The sequence below is a fragment of the Pistacia vera genome, unplaced genomic scaffold (assembly GCF_008641045.1).
Source record: "Pistacia vera cultivar Batoury unplaced genomic scaffold, PisVer_v2 Contig130, whole genome shotgun sequence".
NCBI classification, from domain to species: Eukaryota; Viridiplantae; Streptophyta; class Magnoliopsida; order Sapindales; family Anacardiaceae; genus Pistacia; species Pistacia vera.
In genome coordinates, this window is record NW_022195358.1 from 420,718 (window position 1) to 443,170 (window position 22,453).

The following is a 22,453-nucleotide window of genomic DNA, read 5'->3' on the forward strand; positions in this document are numbered from 1 at the left end:
GGGTTCACGTTCAAGAAAGACCGCTGAATTGAATTTCTATATTATTGATTCGAAAATTTCATTAATTAAATTTCTCTTGTTATTAAGCTTTGAATTTTATTTATTTTAACCTAATCGTCACTAAACATGTTCATCTATATGATTGAAACAGAAAGGCGGTCCCAATCTAATTAACATAAAATTTTCAATGTTTATAAATAATTATATAAGAGTTAATTGCAATTTTTTCTAAGATATCATTAATAACTAAAATTAAAATACAATTTACATCCCTATTATTAGGTTTCGTTAAAGGAACAAATATATTATTAATGACCGATTTCTAACAAAATATTAACAAGGTGGTTTTCAGATATATTCTGGAAAATTTAATAAATCCTTGTAAAAGTAATTATCACCTGAAGTGCATATATAAATATTCCTGAAGTGAGCGGTATATTTATATATGTGTTACCATAACATTTAGAAAAAAATAGTTACCATGACATAAAATGTGTTACAAAAAGTTAAAATGCTACGTATAAAAATTGTTATCGAACATTTTACATCAAGTGTTACCATAGATAGTCACGATACACTTTAAGAAACGGTAACACTTTTGTTACTGTTTAGTGTTACCGTATGTCATTTTATATAGTGCGAGTAGAACATATTTTCATGCTCACCCCTACTTAATTCGTCCTCATATTTCTACTTTTTGTTTTTTCAAAACATTTTTATATAAAACGTTGCTGATTTTTATATTAAATTATTTTGAATTCACCCTCTCTGAAATTAATTCTTGATCCGTCCCTTTCGAATGTTATTATGAGTGAACATTTTATGCAGTTTTCCAATACAACACCGCCATGCACGATGTGATGGAAGTACTAAGGAAAACTTCCAGAAATGTAACAAAGAGAACCCAATTGCCGTCTACCGGACTGGCTCTGACAAGATTGAGCTGAAAAGGTCCGGCAGAGGACTTGAAGAACGAAAAAGAAGATGAAGAGCGCCACCCACCATCTGAATCACCCACGCACCCTCCTTCAGTGGTTTGCCTCCTTATTCCGATGCACCCACATATAGCCCATCCCCATGTAATAACAGACATTAGAGCCATAAACCATTAGCAATAAGATCGATAAAACGAAGAAATGTTCGGTGCATCATGGACTGTATTCATATTTTATTGTTCGAAATTCTCATTGATCAAGTTTTCGAGTCTAAATGAAAGCGCGTATACTTATATTTCTGTTTGATTTATTGGCTCTATCTTATATCTTAATAGCTTTTATTACGACTCAAATCTCTCAGTAGTTTTATTTGAGAAATTAGGTAATTTATTATATTGTCCTTAATAAATAATAAAAATGAAGAAATAGTCGAATGCTTTAGATTTAATATTCTGATATGATCTACAGGTCTAATTTAAATACGAACTACCTGAGTCTAAATGATCTACTTAGTGTATAATGTTATATATTATAGAACATATCATGTTATTTTCATTAAAAGTATAATTAGTATTCTGATTTTATAACTCGATTTATTCTTTAAAAAACCCTCACAATTTAGGAAAGTAAGATGAGTTTACTATATATGTCCAAACTTTATTATTTTTTTAACCTAATCATCTCTCAATATTGAACAAAAAGTAGTGCCAATTTATCATAAATTTTAGGGGGGTTTAAAATATCTTTTCGAAATTTAATTAACCCTAACAAAAATAATTGTTAAGTGAAGTGAAGTGCATAAAGTGAGCAGTCGATCAAATTTATATATAGATATCTATATGAGAAATTCACAAACGAAAATTAGGACATCAATAACATTTTTAAAATGTCATTTAAACCATTTGTAGCTTTTCTTAAAAGTTATAATTATTACCGAGATTTGTAAAGAAACTCATGACATTTTTTTTTTCCAACTTTTATTCATATAAATTAAATTGACATCCAAATACAAACATTTTTCTGAAAAATATTTTAGAGAAAAATATATAGAAAACCAACTATAAGTATCATGATATTTCATTTGCAAATTATGTTATTTATGAGTAATTAGAACCAACTTAAGAATTAACTATAGAATATTAACACAAATACATAATTAATTTGGGTAGAACAGAACTAAGTAAATTTAATGATTTTTTTTAGTATCAAATCCACAAAGAAGAGATTTGATTGCAGCTAAGGAATGGACTAATCCGATTGAGCAACCGGTTGTGGTGAAGCTGGTTGACTTGCCCCTTTTTTAATGCTGAGTGGTCGGCACCAAGGTGGCTGGTTGGACTTGCCCCTCTTTTAATACTGAGTGGATCGGCACCGAGGTGACCGGTTGAGAGCAATATGTGAAATTGAAAGTGTATTGTTATATTAGTAAAGTTTTAACTGTTACAAATATCTCGAGATATAACAAAAAAATATATATATATTGAAAAATGAGCTGCAGTGTCTGATCAATAACCATGTGACATTATAATGAACTTTCCTCTGCACCTATCATCTTGTTTTCGTTAAGTATTTTAACTATATGCCAATTAATATTTGGAACTTGTCATTTAAAACAATTCTCTCTTTGAGAGAGGGTATCTCATTTTCGATTTCATGTATGTGACGTTTCTGTTATCATCGTATAAGGACCCTCTACTTCACGGCCTCACCTCATGACTTGTCATAATAGAGTAAATTTTTCTCTCACGTTTATAGTCACAGCAAAATTAATATTTTCCCTTTGAGAGGAGAGGACCACTTCAATTTTTGGGCTGCTTAACCCCACCGGCAATTTCATGCATTCACTTTGATTTTACTTTCTTACCTAATAAATTCCATTTTTTGTTCTTTATTATAAATCATAATTAAGAGAGTAATTAATTAAACTGATAGTAATTATTAGCTGCTATTTAACTCAAGATCAAGGACAAAAGATGGTTAAGTGGAAAAGAACCTGAGATTGGTTACAACTTACACAATGGTTAACAAAACATAAAAAATAAAATAAAAAACTGGTTAATGGCCGTTAACGAGAGGGCTGACGGCGGATTCCTTGCAGGGACTGGGTGGTAAACTGGTCTTCCCAGATGCAACAAGGCTTTGCACAAAGCTCTCGATTCTCTGGCCGTTACTCTCCGTCAGTAACCGCTTCCCGCCAAACGGTAACGACTCCACCCCTCTCTCTTTCAACACTTCTTCCTCCATTCTCGGACCCACCACTCCTTCGCTCATCAAACCGTTTGCCTACAGATTTCACGCCGTCAATCACTCCATTTTTTCACTCAACAAAAAATAAATATTACTAAAAGTATAAGGAAAAATCAAATAAAAATAATTTTCGTTTTCATTTTCTTGCATTTTCTGGGAGACCAAACAGAGTGTAATGATATATAAATGTTTATAATATATACCTGAATTCTAACGTAGTCAGAACGATTCCAACAAAAAGCGTTCCCCAACATCTGGTCTACGGTCTCCGAGACTCCATCAACAACAATGTCAACCACCGATGACGTGGAGCACTCGCCGTTATGACGGAGTTTCCCACCACAAGATCCACCCATTAGCGAACCGTTACCCAAAGACAGAACCAGCAGATCCTCCACACTGTTAACTGACGGAAAATCGCGCTTGTTGTGCAGCACGTGAGTAACCGCTGCAGCCGTTGGATTGTTCATCACCAAACCGCCGTCAACGGCCGAGCAAGTTGTCTTTCCGTCGACGGACGTTAGAGCAAACGGCTTAAACAGGCTCGGCGTCGCTGATGTAGCGCGGCATACTTGCCAGAGTTCGAAGTTGAAACTCGGCGACTCGGACGCGTCGGCACGGGAGAAGACAAACGGAGCCGAACTTTTCAAGTCAAAGCAAGGAACAAGGAGTGGCTTACACATATCTTTCAGAGTGAGGACCTTGCCGTCATTTCTCTTAAAGATTTCCTTCAAAACCTTATCCATGCTCTTGCCGGAGAATCGCCGTCGGCGGCGAAGAACTCCAGAGAACGTAACCTTGAAAATTTCAGAGTTTCTGCAAGTGATCAACTCGACAGCGTCTCTGGCAGTGAAGAGAGGACGGCCAGAGCCATCATCGGCGGCAAGCATGGCAGCAAGGAGAGCTCCAATGCCAGTGCCAGCAATAATGTCAAAAAAATCGGCGATTCGAGCGTCAGGATCGCCAGTTTTGAGACGGATCTGGTCCTCGAGGTGGATTAAAGCAGTGCCAGCAACAATGCATGTGGTTCCTCCGCCATCGATGCTAAGAACTCGAGTTTTCTTGGTGGTTTCACAGTGCGACAACCATTTCTGCTCCAGCTTCGAAAAGATCTCTAACGTAACCTTACTCAACTCCATAGCTCTCAAACTCGCTCACTCAGTAAATAATTTTACAAAATGATTGATTGTTAGCGTGAAAGATTTTGATTAGTCCGTGAAAAGAAAGAGGAGAAGGGAATGGTTCCACGATTTGTTGATGAGACGCATTAAATGAGTGAAAAAAAAACGCGCTCTCTCTAAAATCTCTGTGGGCTGTGGTGTGGGCTAAGTGGAAGTATAAGAGTGAGAGTTGAGAGTTGTTAGTGTTTCTGTACACTCCCCCTCACTGTAGAGTTTCTCTCTGAGTTGTTGAGAGTTAAAACCGGAAGTGAAGTAGTACGCTTTAGGTGTTGGAGGTGGTTATGTTATATACTTATATATACATTTATATAATATTTTAATTTCTTTTTTTATTTTTAATTTAATTTAATTATTTTCCTGGTGGTGGTTCATTTTTTTTCTTTGTCGTGAGAGTCCTACGTGTATTGACTGTCCTTGCACGTGCAACTGTGCGTGTTGTTATCGATTAACGGGAAGCGCGAACCTCGGCTTCTGACTCGGCTCGGCTTGACTAAATTGTTGTTTGGTGTGCCTCTGTTTCCCTTTAATTTATTTAATTAACGGTTAACATTAAACCCCTTTAACATTGATTTAATCACAAAATTTCTCAAAAGGTTTTTGAAATTTAAATATACCACCTACTATTAGTGATAAATTAAAGAGGAATTACACTTTTACTACTTACTAAGGGCCTGTTTGATTTTTATTCAAAAATAATTTTGAAAAACTAAAATATGATTCAAATTTTATAGTTGTATCTTAATATTTTTAATATTTGAAAATTTATTTGATATAATATTTAAAAACGATTTTCATATTAGACGACTGTTAATCATTTTCTATTTTTACATTAGTTTCTAGGAATGTATTTGAAAACTGTTTTCATAACAATTTGAGTCATTTCTATCAAATGTATTTTCATAAGATTGATTGTATCTGCATTTAAATTCTATATCAAATGGACCCTTGATATTATGGTATTTTCCACTTACTATTAATTTTAACGCTTAAATCTTAACAATAGAGAGATTTTTGTGATTTCAGAAAACCTTGGGAAGATTTTTGTGATTTAACTAAACTTTAGTGGGTTTTTGATTTACACTTTTATTAACTCTGTTGTGCTGGACTGAACCATTGCAGAAGCAGTAGCGAAACAACATGGAACCAACACATGCTAATTAACAAATAATCCCCCAATAAATATATGATTTATGTATTAAAAATCTTATTTTATTTGCTTAATTAATGGGAAAACCTCGGTTAATACAAGAGGACTTAGTTATCAGTTCCATAAAGATGTCTCTTACCAGGGAATGGATTTTAGTTAGTTTTATTATATTTTGATATTAAATAATTGTTTGCTGGAAGCCATAAGTATTTCAATTTAATTAATTCATATTTTCAGTCCTGATCTTTGAATCGTTTACGTAAATGTCCATCATATCGTTTACGGACAAACAGAAAGTAATGTTTCTGTACTGGGAGGGGACGGACTTGATGTCCAGGTGGTGATTGGAAAGATTAAACAAACGTGAAACATGAAATTCTTCTTAACAAATATGTTTGTTCAATAAGTAAATGGAGTGATTGAATGAGCATATCTACCTTGTCTGTCTTATTGCAGGGTATCCAAGAAGGTGGTCTTAAAATTCACATTTATAAGTGAAATTAAACACAACCTATACGATCAAATTCTTGTTTTAAAGACTCAACTATGCATCTGGGTTCATGTAGAGTTTTGGTCAAGACATTCAAGTCAAATTTACTCTCTGATTTACCTATTTAGACTTGCAATTTTCTATGTAAAATTCTGGTTCTGCTTCAGATGCTACCACTATTAAATTTGGTTATTTATTATACCATTAAAATACTACATTCCTCTGTAAATATGTATTTATTTTCACTCATCAAATACAGATGTTTGATTATATTGTACAATTTTTTTTATGCTACCTGGGTTGGGTCCCTTTGGACCAAATTCATATGGCCCTCATTGAAAACGAAGCCCAGAAAATCTGAACGTAAACTGACCTTGACTAAACAAGATTTACTAGACTAGAAGTGGAGCTGCGTTATTTAAGCCCCACTAAATCTTTTTCTAAGCTCAGTAATAGTTAAAATTATTTTAAAATTTTAATTTAGAAATAATTTATATTTCATTTCAGAATTGCCCTTCTCTAATATTTTTCTTTACATTTTTTTTTTTTTTTTTTGGTTAACTCTATCATCTTTATTGGTGTGTGTGGTTTTTCCACCAAGCTCGAGCTAACGCGAGGATATAGCTCGACTCAGAATGATCTCGGCAACTATGATTGATTGACTTAGCATAAGCTCGTCGAGCCGTAGCTTGACTCAACACAAGCCAGTCGCGGACAATCCTAGAAATTAATCAATCAATCCTCAGATTACTTCAGATCCTGATTGGATCAACAGTTATCATTGTGTGATCATAACGCTTAATCGCAAGGATATTGGAATTGTGATTCAAATCATTTGTAATCTCCGTAATTTCGCTATTTTCTTTATGTAAATTTTGTATATAAACCCCCTAAAACGATGAGGAGGGGGACACAAATTTTGGATAAAAACTACATTGTAAGCTCTCACAATATATACAAAAAACACAATAGACGTAGGCTGTTAACTTCGCCGAACCACTTTAAAAGTTCTCTTTGTCATTTACTTTTTGACATTATCATTCACTTATCGCTGATTATCCGTAATCACGCACACATCAGTTTCGATCCAAACAAGGTCGATCGGATCTCGCTAGTTGGTGCAGATTTCTGCATCAATACTTATATTTTCCTTTTTTGATAAAATTTGAATTGGCTTTCGTTCGACAATTTATTTCCTCTCCAAATTCTTATACATAGTATTTTTATTCAAATCAACTCCAAGTTTCATAAGAATTGAAAATAAAAAATATATCAATTAGTTAAAATGATTTTTCTTTTTCATCCTTCTCGTTTAGATCAAATAATTATATAGTAGCTTAATCTTATTTAACGAACAATTTCAAACCCTAAGCAAAAACGATTAACGGAAATACCCATTATTATTTTATTGCAAAATAAAAAAATTATTTGTGATAACATAATTTCTTAACAAATAATTTCAATTTTCAAACACTGAGACTTTTTAATTTATGGGGTGTACTATTAAAATAAGTGCTTATTAGTTTAAAAAATTATTATCGAAAAAGAATGTGGAGACTCAAATAACACTAGTGTTAGAAATGAGAACCGGATTGAATCAAATATAAGGCATCAAATTAATCGAACAAAATAAATAAAAAAGACCATTCATAAGTTAAATCATAATCGGCCTTGATTAGGTCCAAGTCAAATGAAAAATGATACTATTTTAGAATGTTAATATTTTTCCGATATTTACAGTGAGCCATGAAACTTAACGTTGATCTTCAATTATAAATAGCGTCTCATGCAAATCACTCCATTTCCATATCATAATTGAATAAACTCTTCACTCTCCTTCACATATTGTACTTTGAAACCATGGAATTAACAAATATTAATTCAATGGGTCTTGTCATGATGATCTTGGCTCTCTATTGTGGAGTTGCCATAGCCGCCGAGTACAAGGTCGGTGATGAACCTGGATGGACCCGCAAAGTTCCCGTAGATTACTATGAATGGGCTTCCGACAAGAATTTCTACATCGGTGACACTCTTTGTACGTAATGTATTGTATGCTACATCGGTTTTCTCAATTTTCTTCTTAAAAAAAAGGAAGGAGAAAGATCTTCTTCAGTAGATTGTTTGGTGCCCTCGTTTTGACAGTCATTTCTATATCTATATCTGTTGCTTAATTATTTTATGCAGTTTTCCAGTACAACACACCCACGCACGATGTGATGAAAGTGACTGCGAAAAACTTAAAGCAATGCAACACACGAAACCCAATCGCCGTCTACCGCACCGGCGCTGACAAGATCGAGTTGAGGAGGGCCGGCCACTATTTCTTCATCTGCAGTACTCCCGGCCATTGCCAAGCCGGACAGAAGTTAAGCGTTGTAGTTGATTACAAGCCTGGACAAAATTATGAGGAAGAACCGAAGAACCCAAGTGCTGATCCTAGGGATGAAAATTCACCAACTGCAGCGCCTGATGCTGGAGAAACACCTGAGACTGATCCTAACCAAAAAAATCCACCAATGGCAGCGCCGGATGCTCCCGGTCCTTCAAGTATTTTGCTTCCTTACTATAATGCACCCAAATCAGCCCCAACCCCAAAAAAGAAGAAGGATTAGAAGACAAATTGCATTAGAGCCATAATCCATTTGAAATTACATCCAATTGGGTTCACGTTCAAGAAAAAGACGCATGAATTGAATTTCTATATTATTGATTCGAAAATTTCATTAATTAAATTTCTCTTGTTATTAAGCCTTTGAATTTTTATTTATTTTAACCTAATCGTCACTAAACATGTTCATCTATATGATTGAAACAGAAAGGCGGTCCCAATCTAATTAACATAAAATTTTCAATGTTTAATATATAATTATATAAAGAGTTAATTGCAATTTTTTCTAAGATATCATTAAATAACTAAAAATTAGAAATAACAATTTACATGCCCTATTATTAGGGTTTCGTTAAAGGTACAAAATATATTATTAATGACCGAATTTCTAACAAAATATTAACAAGGTGGTTTTCAGATATATTCTGGAAAATTTAATAAATCCTTGTAAAAGTAATTATCAACTGAAGTGCATATATAAATATNTATATGATTGAAACAGAAAGGCGGTCCCAATCTAATTAACATAAAATTTTCAATGGTTAATATATAATTATATAAAGAGTTAATTGCAATTTTTTCTAAGATATCATTAAATAACTAAAAATTAGAAATAACAATTTACATTCCCTATTATTAGGGTTTCGTTAAAGGGACAAAATATATTATTAATGACCGAATTTCTAACAAAATATTAACAATGTGGTTTTCAGATATATTCTGGAAAATTTAATAAATCCTTGTAAAAGTAATTATCAACTGAAGTGCATATATAAATATATACCTGAAGTGTGCTGTTGGTATATATATATAAGCTCTCATGCATTCCTTTTAAGGGATAAGGTTCACATGATATATGGTGGAAATTTTGCACTGTATCAGCTAATGCAATGTACAAGTCCTAAATATCCATTCTACTAACTAATACCAAGTAAAATGGTGGGTTAAGAGATGCATTGTATTATTTCATTTACTTTCAAACTTTTAATAAGTTAATTAATTACTTTAAAATTAATAGATAATTATTGATTTAAAATAACGCTAATAAATAAAAATATTTTTAGTGTTATTGAATGATTCTTTTTCATTAATTTTTTTTTTCTGCAATTCTTTTAATAACTAATATAAATTTTAGTTAACAGTAAAAAGAATTAAGTTTTTAAATAAACTATTAAATTTCAATGAATACTTGTTAAAAATTTAAATGAAAAAACTAAAGATAAATTAAAATACAAAGATGTACGAAACATCCTACTATATTTTGTGTCGTGTCATTATCCCCTATAAGAGTCAAACTATTGTAACACAAATTTATGACATAAATTCATAAAAATTGATTCATGATAATCCAATGGCTTAGAAATTGCTTAGACGGCACTAAAAATAACTCTTAACTTCTCATCCAAATCCGTTGGACTATATTGAACCAAATTTTATGATTTATGTCAAAAATTTGTATTAAAAGACCGTAACCCATATAATATAATAATACCATGCAATATAATATATAATGTTACACTATACAATGTTGCATGCCAAACATATCCTAATGATAACGAAAAGAGACAAAAACATTTTCTTATAATAATTAAAATTGACATCCAAAATGCAAACATATTTAATTTTATAAAATATTTAAAATTAATTAAATATAATAATACCATAAGTATCAGGTATGTATTGACTTATTTTATCTACGTCTTATGTTTATATGAATTTCCTACTTGCTTTGTGAATTAATGGTAATGAACATTTTCTTTTAACCTTTAATCATATAATTAAAATAGAGATCCACAAATATGTTGACTATTGCATCTACATGTTATGTTCGTATGAAATTGTTGAATTCATTAGGGGACCAGATTCTTGTTAATACATATGGCTTAGAAACTAGAAGCAGTTTCCTATATTTATGATTGCCCTTAGAAATTGACTATAAAATACCTTGATATTTCATTTGCGAATCTATATTTTATAATCACTTCACTCTCCTTCACATTATTGTGCTTCAAAAGAAAACATTCGATTTTCAACGATGAATAATTCCATAAGTTTCTTGATGATGATCTTGGCACTAGGTTGTGGAGTCGCCATGGCAGCTGAGTACAAAGTCGGTGATGAACCCGAATGGACTCGTAAAGTTCCCATCGATTACTACCAATGGGCCTCCGGCAAAACATTCTACGTCGGTGACACTTTAGGTAATGCATCATGCCCTTAATTCTAGAGTGATCGGGTTTGGATACCCTGATATTTTTGGAGGAACCAGAACCAACGGTTCCGGTCCTCAATTGCTGGAACCGTTCCGATTTCGGGTACCCTGGATAATTACATTGGTCCTTATAACTTTACAAAATGACAAAAAAAACTTATAAAATTTACAAATACACCCCCATTTGTTTAAATATTCTATAACAATATAACTTTTTCCTTATTAATTAATTTCAATATTTCAAATAATTATAATATATAGTCTTAGTTTTAATATATAGTGTAAGACTATATATTAAAATTATTCATAGCTTCTTCATATCCAAAATCCAAAATGTTCACTAGTTATGTATATAGTCTAGGGGTAAAATTTTTAAAACCCCCCAATGTTGTATACTAGTCATGTATAAACCCCGGTTCTTTGCAGGGTACCTTGTTATCGGCTCCTAGCAGGGTACCCTATTCCAGGTTCTGATTCCCAGTTCCTAGAGTGAAGGAACCAGAATCGGAATCGGAACAGGGGTCCTGGTTCTTATTTTTTAGAACCAAAACTTATCCTGTGAGGGTCAGTTCTGGTTCCTACCCGGAACCGGGTACCCATCGGTTCCGAGTAGAACCTATTTTCATGCTCACCCCTACTTAATTCGTCCTCATTATTTCTACTTTTTGTTTTTTCAAAACATTTTTATATAAAACGTTGCTGATTTTTTATATTAAATTATTTTGAATTCACCCTCTCTGAAATTAATTTTTGATCCGTCCCTTTCGAATGATTATTATAGTGAACATTTTATGCAGTTTTCCAATACAACACCGCCATGCACGATGTGATGGAAGTAACTAAGGAAAACTTCCAGAAATGTAACAAAGAGAACCCAATTGCCGTCTACCGGACTGGCTCTGACAAGATTGAGCTGAAAAGGTCTGGCCTCCATTTCTTCATCTGCAGTACTCTCAACCACTGCGAAGTCGGACAAAAGGTGAGCTTTAACGTTGATTTCGCGCCTGGACAACCTCGTAATCCATTGGCAGAGGACTTGAAGAACGAAAAAGAAGATGAAGAGAGCCACGCACCATCTGAATCACCCGACGCACCCGGTCCTTCGAATGGTTTGCTGTAGACGTAAAAATCTACCTGTACGAAAGGGGGGTCTGATCCCATGAGGATGAGGCCACTAGCGATCTGTTGTACCTGTACACGTAGAAAAACACACACGTGAAGCGAACAGGAAACACAGGGGTGGTGTTTGCCGCAGGCACTCCGACGCTCAAGTCAGCAAGGCTGAAAGGCTAATATAGTGAGGGCTAAGGAGTAAGAGATTATCGGAAGTCTAGTCGAGGGCTGTGACTACGGCGGTGAAGTGAAGCTCTCAAGTAGGAGCTTCGGGTGTGAAGGTGTAATGTAGTGTCCTTTGTGAGAGGGCTGGCCTCTGCTTATATAGTGACTGTCTGGTCTCCCAATCCTGGTAGAAGTAGGAGTCCTAGCATGACTCTGATGCAAACCCTAGAAGAATTAGGGCCGTGGTAAGCTGTCTTACCAGTGTCCGGATAGGAAAGTGATTCTGATCAGGAAAGTAACTCCGAGTAGGAAAGTGATCAGGAATAGGAAGGTGACTTTGAATAGGAGATTGATCATGAGTAGGAAAGTATTCTGAGGGGGTCATGGGCTCTAGATTCGCCCATGGACCTAGGAAATGGACTGGGATTAGGAGGCTCGTGCCCACGTGGTTTGGACCGGCTATATCTTGTACCGAATGGGCCTAGTCCGGTTGGGTTATATCGGGATTGGGCCTGGCTTCTTCTTCAGTGTTGGGCCTGTTTTTCTATTTGGGCCAAGGACGATTTTTGGCCCTAACATTTGCCTCCTTATTCCGATGCACCCACATATAGCCCATCCCCATGAATCAATATACAGAGCATTAGAGCCATAAACCATTAGCAATAAGATCGATAAGACGAAGAAATGTTCGGTGCGTGCATGAACTGTATTCATATTTTATTGTTTCGAAATTCTCATTGATACAAGTTTTCGAGTCTAAATGAAAGCGCGTATACTTATATATTCTGTTTGATTTATTGGCTCTATCTTATATCTTAATAGCTTTTATTACGACTCAAATCTCTCAGTAGTTTTATTTAGAGAAATTAGGTAATTTTATATAATTGTCCTTAATAAATAATAAAACTGAGAGAAATGGTCGGAATGCTTTAGATTTAATATTCTGATATGATCTAACATGATCTAATTTAAATACGAAACTATCGAGTCTAGTATGATCTACTATAGTGTGTAATGTTATATGTTAAAGAACATATTATTTGTTGTTTCATTAAAGGTATAATTAGCAAGTTACCGAATTTTATAACTCAATTTATTCTTTAAATAAAATCCTCCCAATTTAGGAAAGTAAGAAGAGTTTATTATATATGTCCAAACTTTATTTATTTATTTTAACCTAATCATCTCTTAATATTGAAACAAAAAGGTAGTGCCAATTTATCATAAATTTTAGGGGAGTTTAATATATCTTTTCGAAAATTTAATTAACCCTAACAAAAATAATTGTTAAGTGAAGTGAAGTGCATAAAGTGAGCAGTCGATCAAATTTATATTAGGCATGGCAATGGGGCGGGGCGGGGCGGGGATCTCATTCACCGTACCCATACCCACCCTCAAAATCATTCCCCACCCCCGCCCCATCCCCGTTACGGGGATGACAGGAATTCCCCTTCCCCGCCCCAAAGGGGAATGTTGGAGGCCCGTCCCTGTCCTGTTAATTTTATATAAACATAAATTAATTTGAGCATTACCAAACACAATAGTTAATTCTCGTCCACATGACAAACACTTAAATTAATCGTTTAAACATAATTAATTATACATAAATATGGGTCAAGGTTTGTTCTTGTTCAATTGTTTAGGGTGAGGGAATTAGAAAAATATGGGTTTATATAGGAAGGATAATTGTGTAATTAGGTGAAATATAGGGATATTAGTGAAAAGTAAATATATATATACATTTTTTTAATTTTATATATTATATACGGGGCGGGCCGGGGGAAAGGTATCACCCACCCCCGCCCCATCCCCGAGGACGGGGATTAAAACACCCCCCACCCCCGCCCCTATCCCCAAAAAAACCGGGGCTTCCCCGCCCCATATGGGGCGAGGCGGGACGGGTCCCTGAAATCTCGGGGAACATTGCCATGCCTAATTTATATATAGATATCTATATGAGAAATTCACAAAACGAAAATTAGGATATCAATAACATTTTTAAAATGTCATTTAAACCATTTGTAGCTTTTCTTAAAAGTTATAATATTATTAGCGAGATTTGTAAAGAAACTCATGACAATTTTTTTTCCAACTTTTATTCATATAAATTAAAATTGACATCCAAATACAAACATATTTTCTGATAAAATATTTAGAGAAAAATATAATAAAAAACCAACTATAAATATCATGATATTTCATTTGCAAATTATGTTATTTATGAGTAATTAGGACCAACTTAAGAATTAAATAGTTAAGAATTGTTAAAGACACTCTAGGTAATTAAAGTAATTAATTAGTTAATTAATCACCTCTTAAATTGAGTTAAACCTTATTTTATATCATATCGTTAATGGGTAATCTTGTATCCTTTAATTAATGTAGTGTTCAAGTACAACCTCTCACAGCACAGTATGATGATAATTGGCCATAAAGTGTACGAAATCATGCGAAACGAAATCTCCAATCGCGCTCTACAATTCTGGCTTGGACAAGATCACACTCGACAAGTCAGGCAACCATTATTTCATCTGCGGCACTCTTGAGTAGAGGTGAAATCTAGTCAAGTCGAGTATTTGGTTAATCAAAATCGACTCGAGTGTTACAGTATTGAATTCGAGTTCGAGCTTGATCGAGCATGAGAAATCGAGTTTGAATTCGAACTCGGTACATGAAATTGGAATTCGAGTTTGTATAATCGAGTTTTAGTTAAATTTTATTCGAGTTCGAGAATACGAGCTTCAATCGAATTTGAGTATTTAAGTTTTAATTGAGTTCGAGTTCTACTGTGATCGAACTTGGACTCGACTCGATTAATGCCAAGCCTAACTCGAGTCGCTCGTGAGTGACTCGACTCGATTTTCACCCCTACTCTTGACCACTGCCACAACTCTAAACATAAGGTGCCTATGTTGGCAGGGGCGGACCCAGGTCCTTTGAGGGTAGGCCCAAACCTACCCTCGACTTTTAAAAAAAAATTGAGAATTTTTTTTAAAAGGTAAAAAAAAAAAAAAAAAAAAAAGTTAGGTTTTGCCTTTTTTATATTCAAGTTTTTCTTTCCCAATTCCCAACTTCCCTTCCCTTTTACATGCGTATCTGGATTTGGAGTGATTGTAATCCATATTTTTGTAAACCTTAGTGTATTTTACTTTTATTAGAGTTGTGATTGAATTCTAAATTTATGTAGAATATTTTTGGTGAATTTGTGATTATTGTAAATGATAATCCTATTTTTTCCTATGATTTTGTATTGAATTTCGATAGGATTTAGGATACTTCTCATACAAATTGGGCCATAATTGCTACCTAATTCTATTAATTTGTCTTTGTAGGCCTAAACGATGATTTTGAGTATAGATGACAGTTTTGAGCGTAAATTACGTAATTTTAGAAGCTTTGGAAAGCAAAGAAGCAGAGCTACAACTTTCATGTTTTGGGTTTTTCCTAATTCTAACTGGACAAGGGTAAAAACTTGGCTTGAAGTCGTGAACAGTATGTTGGAAACCGAAGGAAAACGTCTTTGGATGTGCTTCAGTATTTCTTCCATAACTTGAGCTGTAGACCTCGGATTGTTTTGATTCTTGAACTAGTAGAAACATAATTTAAAGGGCTACAATTAATATGTTTAACACTTTTCCATATTAAGACTCTTTCATGCTCAAATTTGGCTCGAAAGATTCTCTCTGCGGCAAGGAAAAAGCTTCACTGCGGCGAAACTGCGTCAGATGTGAAAAATAAAACGACGCTTTTTGGCTGCTAGGGCTTGGTCCTTAAGTGAAAGAGGTATAAATTAGCACGAAAACGAAAGAAAAGGGTCTTGGTTCGTCATTTGGAAGGCAGCTTTTGGAAGGAGAAGATTATTGAAGATTTGGGCTTCAAATTAGAGAAGATTTCTCCATCTTTTGCTTGTTTTTCAATGATGAATCTTGATTCAGTTTGTTTTTGTTATTTTATTTTGTTTTTGAGTATGAACTGAGTTGTTTAGCTGAGGTTTGATGTAACCTTGATACAATGATTCAAATTTATATGAATTGATTTACTTTGAGTTTTAATTTCATGATTGAGTGTTTATCTCTTTGCTTAATAACTTTTGGATGCTTGATCACCATTTAAATGTGTGTTGTTCACAATGAGATTGAGAAATGATTTGTGATTGTGTCTCTTGGGATAAATACCTTAGATTAAGCAAACACTAGAGATATGTTTAGCGATTTATGAGAGATAGGTTTAGCAATTTATGAGAGATAGGTTTAGCGATTTATGAAATCTAGATAGAATTCCATAAAACTTAAAAGACTTTGAGCTATTAATCTTCATTAAGCTTAAAAGACTTTAAACTATTAATCTTCATTTTGTTAGGTGCGGAAGCTTAATAGGGATAAGTAAGAAAATATAGCCTGAGAATGTATGTTTTACAATTTAGGGAATTCGATTTTCAATCAAGGAATTAGAACTTGGATAATAGATTCTATGATTTGGGTTAGCATATCTACGTTGAAATCAACACCCTAGCATTTTTTTTAGTATTTTGTTTAATTAGTTAAGTTGTTGGGTTTCGCTTTAATTTCATTATCATTCATTTTTATTTTCTTAAATTGTATTTAGTTAGTTAATTTTCTATCAATCCAATTTATTGTTGCTTCAATTAGGACTTAAACTAGAGAAATCGGTACTTAGTAACACTATCCTCGTGGAAACGATACTCTACTTAGCACTTTATTACTTTTTGCGACTAGTGCACTTGCTATATTTGTATGTTTGTCAAAAATATGCATCAATAAACTCTTTTGATTATATTGGATTTAAGTGGATCGTTAGATTATATTCCCGTGGTTTTTTTATCTCTTCACATTGAAGAGGTTTTTCCACGTAACAATTTTCTTGCGTTTCCTTGTGAATTGGATATTATTTTCTTATGTTTTCACTAGTTGGTTGGCAAACAGTGGTGGAACGAGGGCCCCTCTGGACAAAAATCCTGGGTCTACCACTGTATGTTGGTAAACATGGCAAACAAAAAATTTGAGCCAACTTATTAGGAGAAAATGAACATTTTTATCGTTAGACGTAACGCATGTAGAGGACAATGCGAACGTAATTTAATTACAAATGGTTTCGGTAAAATTATGGTGTCCTCGAAAACTTTTCGTGGTAATACTGCATTCGGAGTTATATCTACTTGACATAATCTCTATTTTGGGATGTTAGCGTAACTATTTTAAAATTGGAGGGAGAAAATTCACACCATACTTTAAGGGTGACAATGTAATTAACTGAACTAAAGTAAATTTATTGTTTAAAGTTTTACTAAAACATTAACTTTGCCACATTTATTAACACTAATATTTTAAGAGTGGTGCTATTAGTCTCTCAGACTCTCACTAATTATTTTAGTTGACCCTGTTTATTATATTATTTTTAATTACACTTTTATCCTTTATGAAAAACTATTAAATAAGACGCAAAATTATTTCATAATTCATACACAACCTATCTAGAATTGATTTTGCTATTAATTTAAAAAAATTTATTTCCTTTTCTACCTCATAAACCTATTTTTTTTTTTTAAAAAATAATCAAGGTGATTAAATGAATTTGATCAATAAGATATAAGCATTAAATTTTTTGGGTTTATTTTACTATATCATATTGTTTATAACTTTCAATTGATTTACATAACTTGTGGATTGTTATTATTTTTTGTTTCTTTCTAAAAGAAATTACTTGTGATTCCAACGTGCACAACTGCTAGATCTTTAAGATAGTTAAAAGAAGATTAAAAAAAAATTGAGTATATATAAAACAACAATAAAGATTGACTTAAAATCTAATTTTACAAATTTTCTCTCATAATTTCGACGTGTAATAGCAGATCTAAAAATTTCTGTTAGGGTAAGTAAAAATAAAAACTAATTGTACATTTAATATTTTTGTCCATTAATGTTTTGTTAGGGTAGGCCAAAATCCAAAATTTGTACATATTAGTATTTTAAAAAAAATTTGAGGGCTAGATCTGTCTCTATCCACGTGATAGTTCGCAATAGATTCGCCTGCCCTAATTAGTAATTATAAGCTGACTAACTACTATGTTGAGATTGTTAAAAAAAGTTTATAGAATTAAATTGTAACTCTAGTATTGCCCAGGAGTAAGAAAGTAATCTCAACATTGAATAATACTGTCCGGAAAAGAAACATCCCAAATACAGGTACAGAACAAGTTTATCCCAAAAGGCAAACAGGGTCCCTGAAGTAACAACGAAACTCTTATCCAAAGTCCAAACCATTCCCCTGTTCTTCTTCGAACCTTGTTGACAAAGAAAGACCAGGCTCTCAACTCAGTTACTGCTACTAACAAAACCACGCATTTTAAACGCTTTTGCTTTTTTAGTCTAGGCTTTCATGGCGACGCACTTCTCTTCAACGAGGTCTGTTCGCTCCATTTTCCAGTCCAAACCAAATCCTTCCAAATCCCTCCTTTTCCTTCCAGGTTCTCTATACAATTCTCTTCGGTATTATTATTACTCTCTTTTTTTTTTTTTTCCTCAAAATATTTTGGTAATTTTGTTTTTTTATTTTCTTAACAGATTCTTATCATAGAAGAGCTGAAAGCGCCTCGTGCCGCGTTGGCAGTGTGAATGTGAGCAAGTGGAGCTCAGCTGCAAACTACGTTAGACTTGTGAAATTCTCTGGAAAATCTGTTGTTGTTAAACAATTGGTGCACAAGAGGTCAGAGATTTTGTAGTTTTAGTTCGATTGATAAAATAGCTTGTTTATTGTTTGTTAAAATGTCCGGCTGAATTTTGATTGTTGTGAACAATGCAGAACAAGATTTGTGAGGTGTGCAACTATTGAAGAAATCGAAGCGGAGAAATCTTCCATTGAAAAAGATGTTGTGAGTGTTTTTGTGATTGTTTTTTACATTCTGTTTAGTGTTTTCTAGAAGCGTGTTGTTGAATAATCACTGCGCTGGATAATTTTTCAGAAAGCTAGAATGGATAAGACTATTGAAATGGTTCGGACCAATTTCAATTCAGTACGGACAGGGCGAGCAAATCCAGCCATGTTAGATAAGATTGAGGTTTGACTCCTGGCAATATTTCCTGTGCTGATTGCATTCTGTCCTGTGTTTTTGAATCTTATTTTTGTGTATGTAAAACTGAGCTTTGGTTTAAATTTAGAGAGATGAATTGTGTTGGAATAGAGCATAACCTAATGAACCAACTATAAATGCTGATATGTGATGTGTACTAATGATCTTAAAGCTAAGACGGTGAAGTCATTACATTAAGTTTTGAATAAAAATTCGGTGTCTCACTTTTGCATCCGTAGAAATTTCCCCAGTTATTTTGTACTCCACTATCTGCTGTTACCCTGAGCCACTTTTCCCATGCGAAGTCCATTTTGTGATAAATCTTATGTGCTATCTCTGCTTCTCTCCTTTCTCATGTTATTTTTTTCTGTTTGCTCTTTCTAGTTCTCAAGTGGATTATTCCTCCACCTGCAAACTCATTATAGAAACTAAAGCTTACATAATAAATGGAGAGGGTAATCAGTAAGCAACAGTAGGAAAATGTACATAGTTTGAAGAAATACTGCAAGACTAAAATCAGAAAAATTGTTATTCATTGACTTGAATTTTTTAAGTAGTGCCTGGCATGCCTCTCTTATAAACCTATATGTCAATGCTTTTTTAGGTGGAATATTATGGAACTCCAGTCGGCTTGAAGAGCATAGCTCAAATCACTACGCCTGATGCAAGTTCTCTTCTGGTTCAACCATATGATAAATCAAGGTACTTCATAAATACGAGGCCATGAATTAAGTTTGGCATTGTTAAGTACCAACCTATATGTCTAGTTTGTTATATTCTGCAGTAGACACCCCATGCATACTAGGAAATATATATGTAAAAAAAAAAAAAGAAAAAAGGTCTTCTAAAATCTGCTTTGTATGGTAAGCTGAGAAAATAAAGTAAATGTGTATGGACTAGTTAAGCTTCTCCGACCTTTTGACTCATTTTCTTTGACAAGAAAATTAATATAATTTTCTGGAATTATTGAGCAATAGAAAACTTCTGATTCCAGAGTATGTCCTGTAGTGTTTGTATACTTTATCCTGTTAATTCATGTTACCTTTTGCATGTTGTTTGTTTCAGCTTAAAGGCTATAGAGAAGGCCATAGTAAGCTCTGATGTTGGTTTGACTCCAAACAATGATGGTGAAGTGATACGTTTGACCCTTCCTCAACTGACATCTGATAGAAGAAAGGTATCTCCCTTTTTCTTGAGAATGTGAAAAGATTTGTTGTACAATATTATCACCGATAGTTTAAAGGTATGTTCAATCCCCATGAAATTATTGATTGGTACATATATTATATTATGTCTTGTTATGTTTGGTTTGGTTGTTTTAAGTAGCAATTGAATAGGTCCACTTTTGTGGAAGATTGCTAACTTTTTTGTGCTTCATCCCTTGGAGAATAGTCTTGGGCACAGGGCGGGGCGGGGCCGGGGACCATTGTCTCCGGCCCCGGCCCAAAAGCCCTAGGGGATTCCCCGGTCCCGGCCCGAAGCCCGTTCGGAGAATTAGGGGAATCCCCAAAAAAAAGCCCGTTCCCCAAACCCCCGAATTCCCTGTTTGGGGGTTTTTTGTATTTTTTATCCTTTGTTTTATACTTTTATTATTCTTTTCTCCAAATTATATATACCAACAAAAAAAAAAAATTAAATATATAATATACATATTAAATATAAAAACCATCATACTAAATTATAGTGATTTATTGATTCATTATAATCAATCAAACAACAAATAATATATTACATATATATTATTATTGTATAATGTATAATTGATTTTCAAATATTAAAATTAATATATATATATATATATATATATAATATACGGGGCGGGGTGGGGAAACACCTATCCCAGCCCCCGGCCCGTCCCCGAATTTCGGGGCCAAATTTGGGCCCGATCCGGGCCCGAATCCTGAAAAATTCGGGGCGGATCCCCACGGGGCCGGGCTTTGTGCCCATCCCTAATGGAGAATAATTAGATCATTATTTTCACTGTCTCCTGAATGACGTTTCTGTATAGAATAGATAACTCTTCTGCCTTTTCCTGCTTTTAGGAGGATCAGATTGCTTTATGAGTTGAATCTTAAAACTCAAGTGTTATATCGATATTTCATGAACTTGACTTGTTTTGAGGAAATGTTAAGATATCCATGTTGCTAGGTCTGGCTATTTTTTATTCATATATTTCCAGTCAGTAATTATAATACAGTTTGTTGTAAGGGTGCATATATTGAAAAGTTTACTGCGTCCTGGGTACTATATTCATGGATCTCACATACATGTTAAAGAACACATTATAAGTAGCACTCTATGTTCCTAACAGTAGTTTTAGCAAGACATTCTTTTCTAAAGCTGATACAGTGACAACATCCATGCTAAATTAATTATTTTTTTCTAGATATTTTGTGATTAATATTGAAGCATATTGTTCTCTAAATATATAAGTGATCACTATAAGTTCGTTCGATGTCATTCTAAAAACTGAGATTATGGAATTTATTGATAAATTGCAGGAATTATCAAAAGTTGTGGCCAAACAGGCTGAAGAAGGAAAGGTACTCATGCTTATACCCGTGGTTTGCAAATTCACTCAACTTTGTAAATGATCCTTCATATAGAAGTTCTGTAGGGTTTTCATGATCTCTGTGTCTGCACGTTCAGGGATTGACAGATATCAAAGAACTCAACAAGGAAACGTTTTCTTAAATATATAACATTTTGATCTAAATTTTTTAGATCTGGGTGAAAAATGGGAAAATGAAATGGCTTAAAATCCATTTCTAAGACATGGAATGGTAATTGATTAAGTTTGATCATGGTAATAGAAAACAAACTATATACATGCATTTTAAATTATTTGTTTATAAGATACAATATATCAAAACTTTAGGACAATAAAGTTGCTGAATTGTGCTCTTGAATAATCTTGCCTGATCAACCATTTCAGGTTGCATTGAGGAATATAAGAAGAGATGCTTTAAAAGCCTACGAAAAACTTGAGAAGGTATGACTCCTTAGATCACCTTACTCTCAATGCAAGTCTTGTTATTGCCTCTTTGCTGCATTTTCTCTCTTACTCTACTTATATCCTTCTCTTTCACTTCAAGTAGTTTTTACTTATCTTCAACATTTTGTTGCAGGAAAAGAAGCTCTCAGAAGACAACGTGAAGGACTTGTCAAGTGATTTGCAGGTAAGTTAGTGCTTGCTTTTGTGTACCATGTTGTTTAGGGAGCTTTGGACCTGGACTGAAGTCCAGGGAACTGCCCAAATGAAGTC

At 33.8% G+C, this 22,453-nt stretch overlaps 4 protein-coding genes across 4 annotated transcripts; 3 read left to right on the forward strand and 1 right to left on the reverse strand.

Moving 5' to 3' along the window:
- Positions 1 to 2,882: 2,882 nt before the first annotated feature.
- Positions 2,883 to 4,625, reverse strand: LOC116122026 (probable inactive patatin-like protein 9). The gene is made up of 2 exons (XM_031407933.1): positions 3,386 to 4,625; positions 2,883 to 3,218 (listed from the first exon to the last, which is right to left on the reverse strand). Exons 1-2 carry the CDS (start codon positions 4,319 to 4,321, stop codon positions 2,991 to 2,993), a joined length of 1,164 nt encoding a protein of 387 aa, XP_031263793.1. The 5' UTR covers positions 4,322 to 4,625; the 3' UTR covers positions 2,883 to 2,990.
- A 3,235-nt stretch (positions 4,626 to 7,860) lies between these two features.
- On the forward strand, positions 7,861 to 8,615 carry LOC116122001 (mavicyanin-like). The gene is made up of 2 exons (XM_031407906.1): positions 7,861 to 8,038; positions 8,188 to 8,615. The coding sequence occupies exons 1-2, from the start codon at positions 7,861 to 7,863 to the stop codon at positions 8,613 to 8,615; spliced, it is 606 nt and encodes a 201-aa protein (XP_031263766.1).
- A 2,088-nt stretch (positions 8,616 to 10,703) lies between these two features.
- Positions 10,704 to 11,943, forward strand: LOC116122002 (mavicyanin-like). The gene is made up of 2 exons (XM_031407907.1): positions 10,704 to 10,812; positions 11,621 to 11,943. Exons 1-2 carry the CDS (start codon positions 10,704 to 10,706, stop codon positions 11,941 to 11,943), a joined length of 432 nt encoding a protein of 143 aa, XP_031263767.1.
- Positions 11,944 to 18,497: 6,554 nt separating this feature from the next.
- LOC116122042 (ribosome-recycling factor, chloroplastic-like) lies at positions 18,498 to 22,376 on the forward strand. Its single transcript, XM_031407953.1, has 9 exons — positions 18,498 to 18,585; positions 18,683 to 18,824; positions 18,921 to 18,990; positions 19,081 to 19,176; positions 19,793 to 19,890; positions 20,254 to 20,365; positions 21,690 to 21,731; positions 22,124 to 22,180; positions 22,317 to 22,376. The coding sequence occupies exons 1-9, from the start codon at positions 18,498 to 18,500 to the stop codon at positions 22,374 to 22,376; spliced, it is 765 nt and encodes a 254-aa protein (XP_031263813.1).
- Positions 22,377 to 22,453: the final 77 nt, after the last annotated feature.

Excerpts from the sequence above, each read along its gene's own strand:
- LOC116122026 (XM_031407933.1), bottom strand. The coding sequence starts at position 4,321 with ATGGAGTTGAGTAAGGTTACGTTAGAGATCTTTTCGAAGCTGGAGCAG. Across the intron at positions 3,219-3,385 it reads CTGACTACGTTAGAATTCAG|GCAAACGGTTTGATGAGCGA; the intron begins GTATATATTATA and ends TGAAATCTGTAG.
- LOC116122001 (XM_031407906.1), top strand. The coding sequence starts at position 7,861 with ATGGAATTAACAAATATTAATTCAATGGGTCTTGTCATGATGATCTTG. Across the intron at positions 8,039-8,187 it reads CTACATCGGTGACACTCTTT|TTTTCCAGTACAACACACCC; the intron begins GTACGTAATGTA and ends TATTTTATGCAG.
- LOC116122002 (XM_031407907.1), top strand. The coding sequence starts at position 10,704 with ATGGCAGCTGAGTACAAAGTCGGTGATGAACCCGAATGGACTCGTAAA. Across the intron at positions 10,813-11,620 it reads CTACGTCGGTGACACTTTAG|TTTTCCAATACAACACCGCC; the intron begins GTAATGCATCAT and ends CATTTTATGCAG.
- LOC116122042 (XM_031407953.1), top strand. The coding sequence starts at position 18,498 with ATGGCGACGCACTTCTCTTCAACGAGGTCTGTTCGCTCCATTTTCCAG. Across the intron at positions 20,366-21,689 it reads TGACATCTGATAGAAGAAAG|GAATTATCAAAAGTTGTGGC; the intron begins GTATCTCCCTTT and ends GATAAATTGCAG. Across the intron at positions 22,181-22,316 it reads CCTACGAAAAACTTGAGAAG|GAAAAGAAGCTCTCAGAAGA; the intron begins GTATGACTCCTT and ends ATTTTGTTGCAG.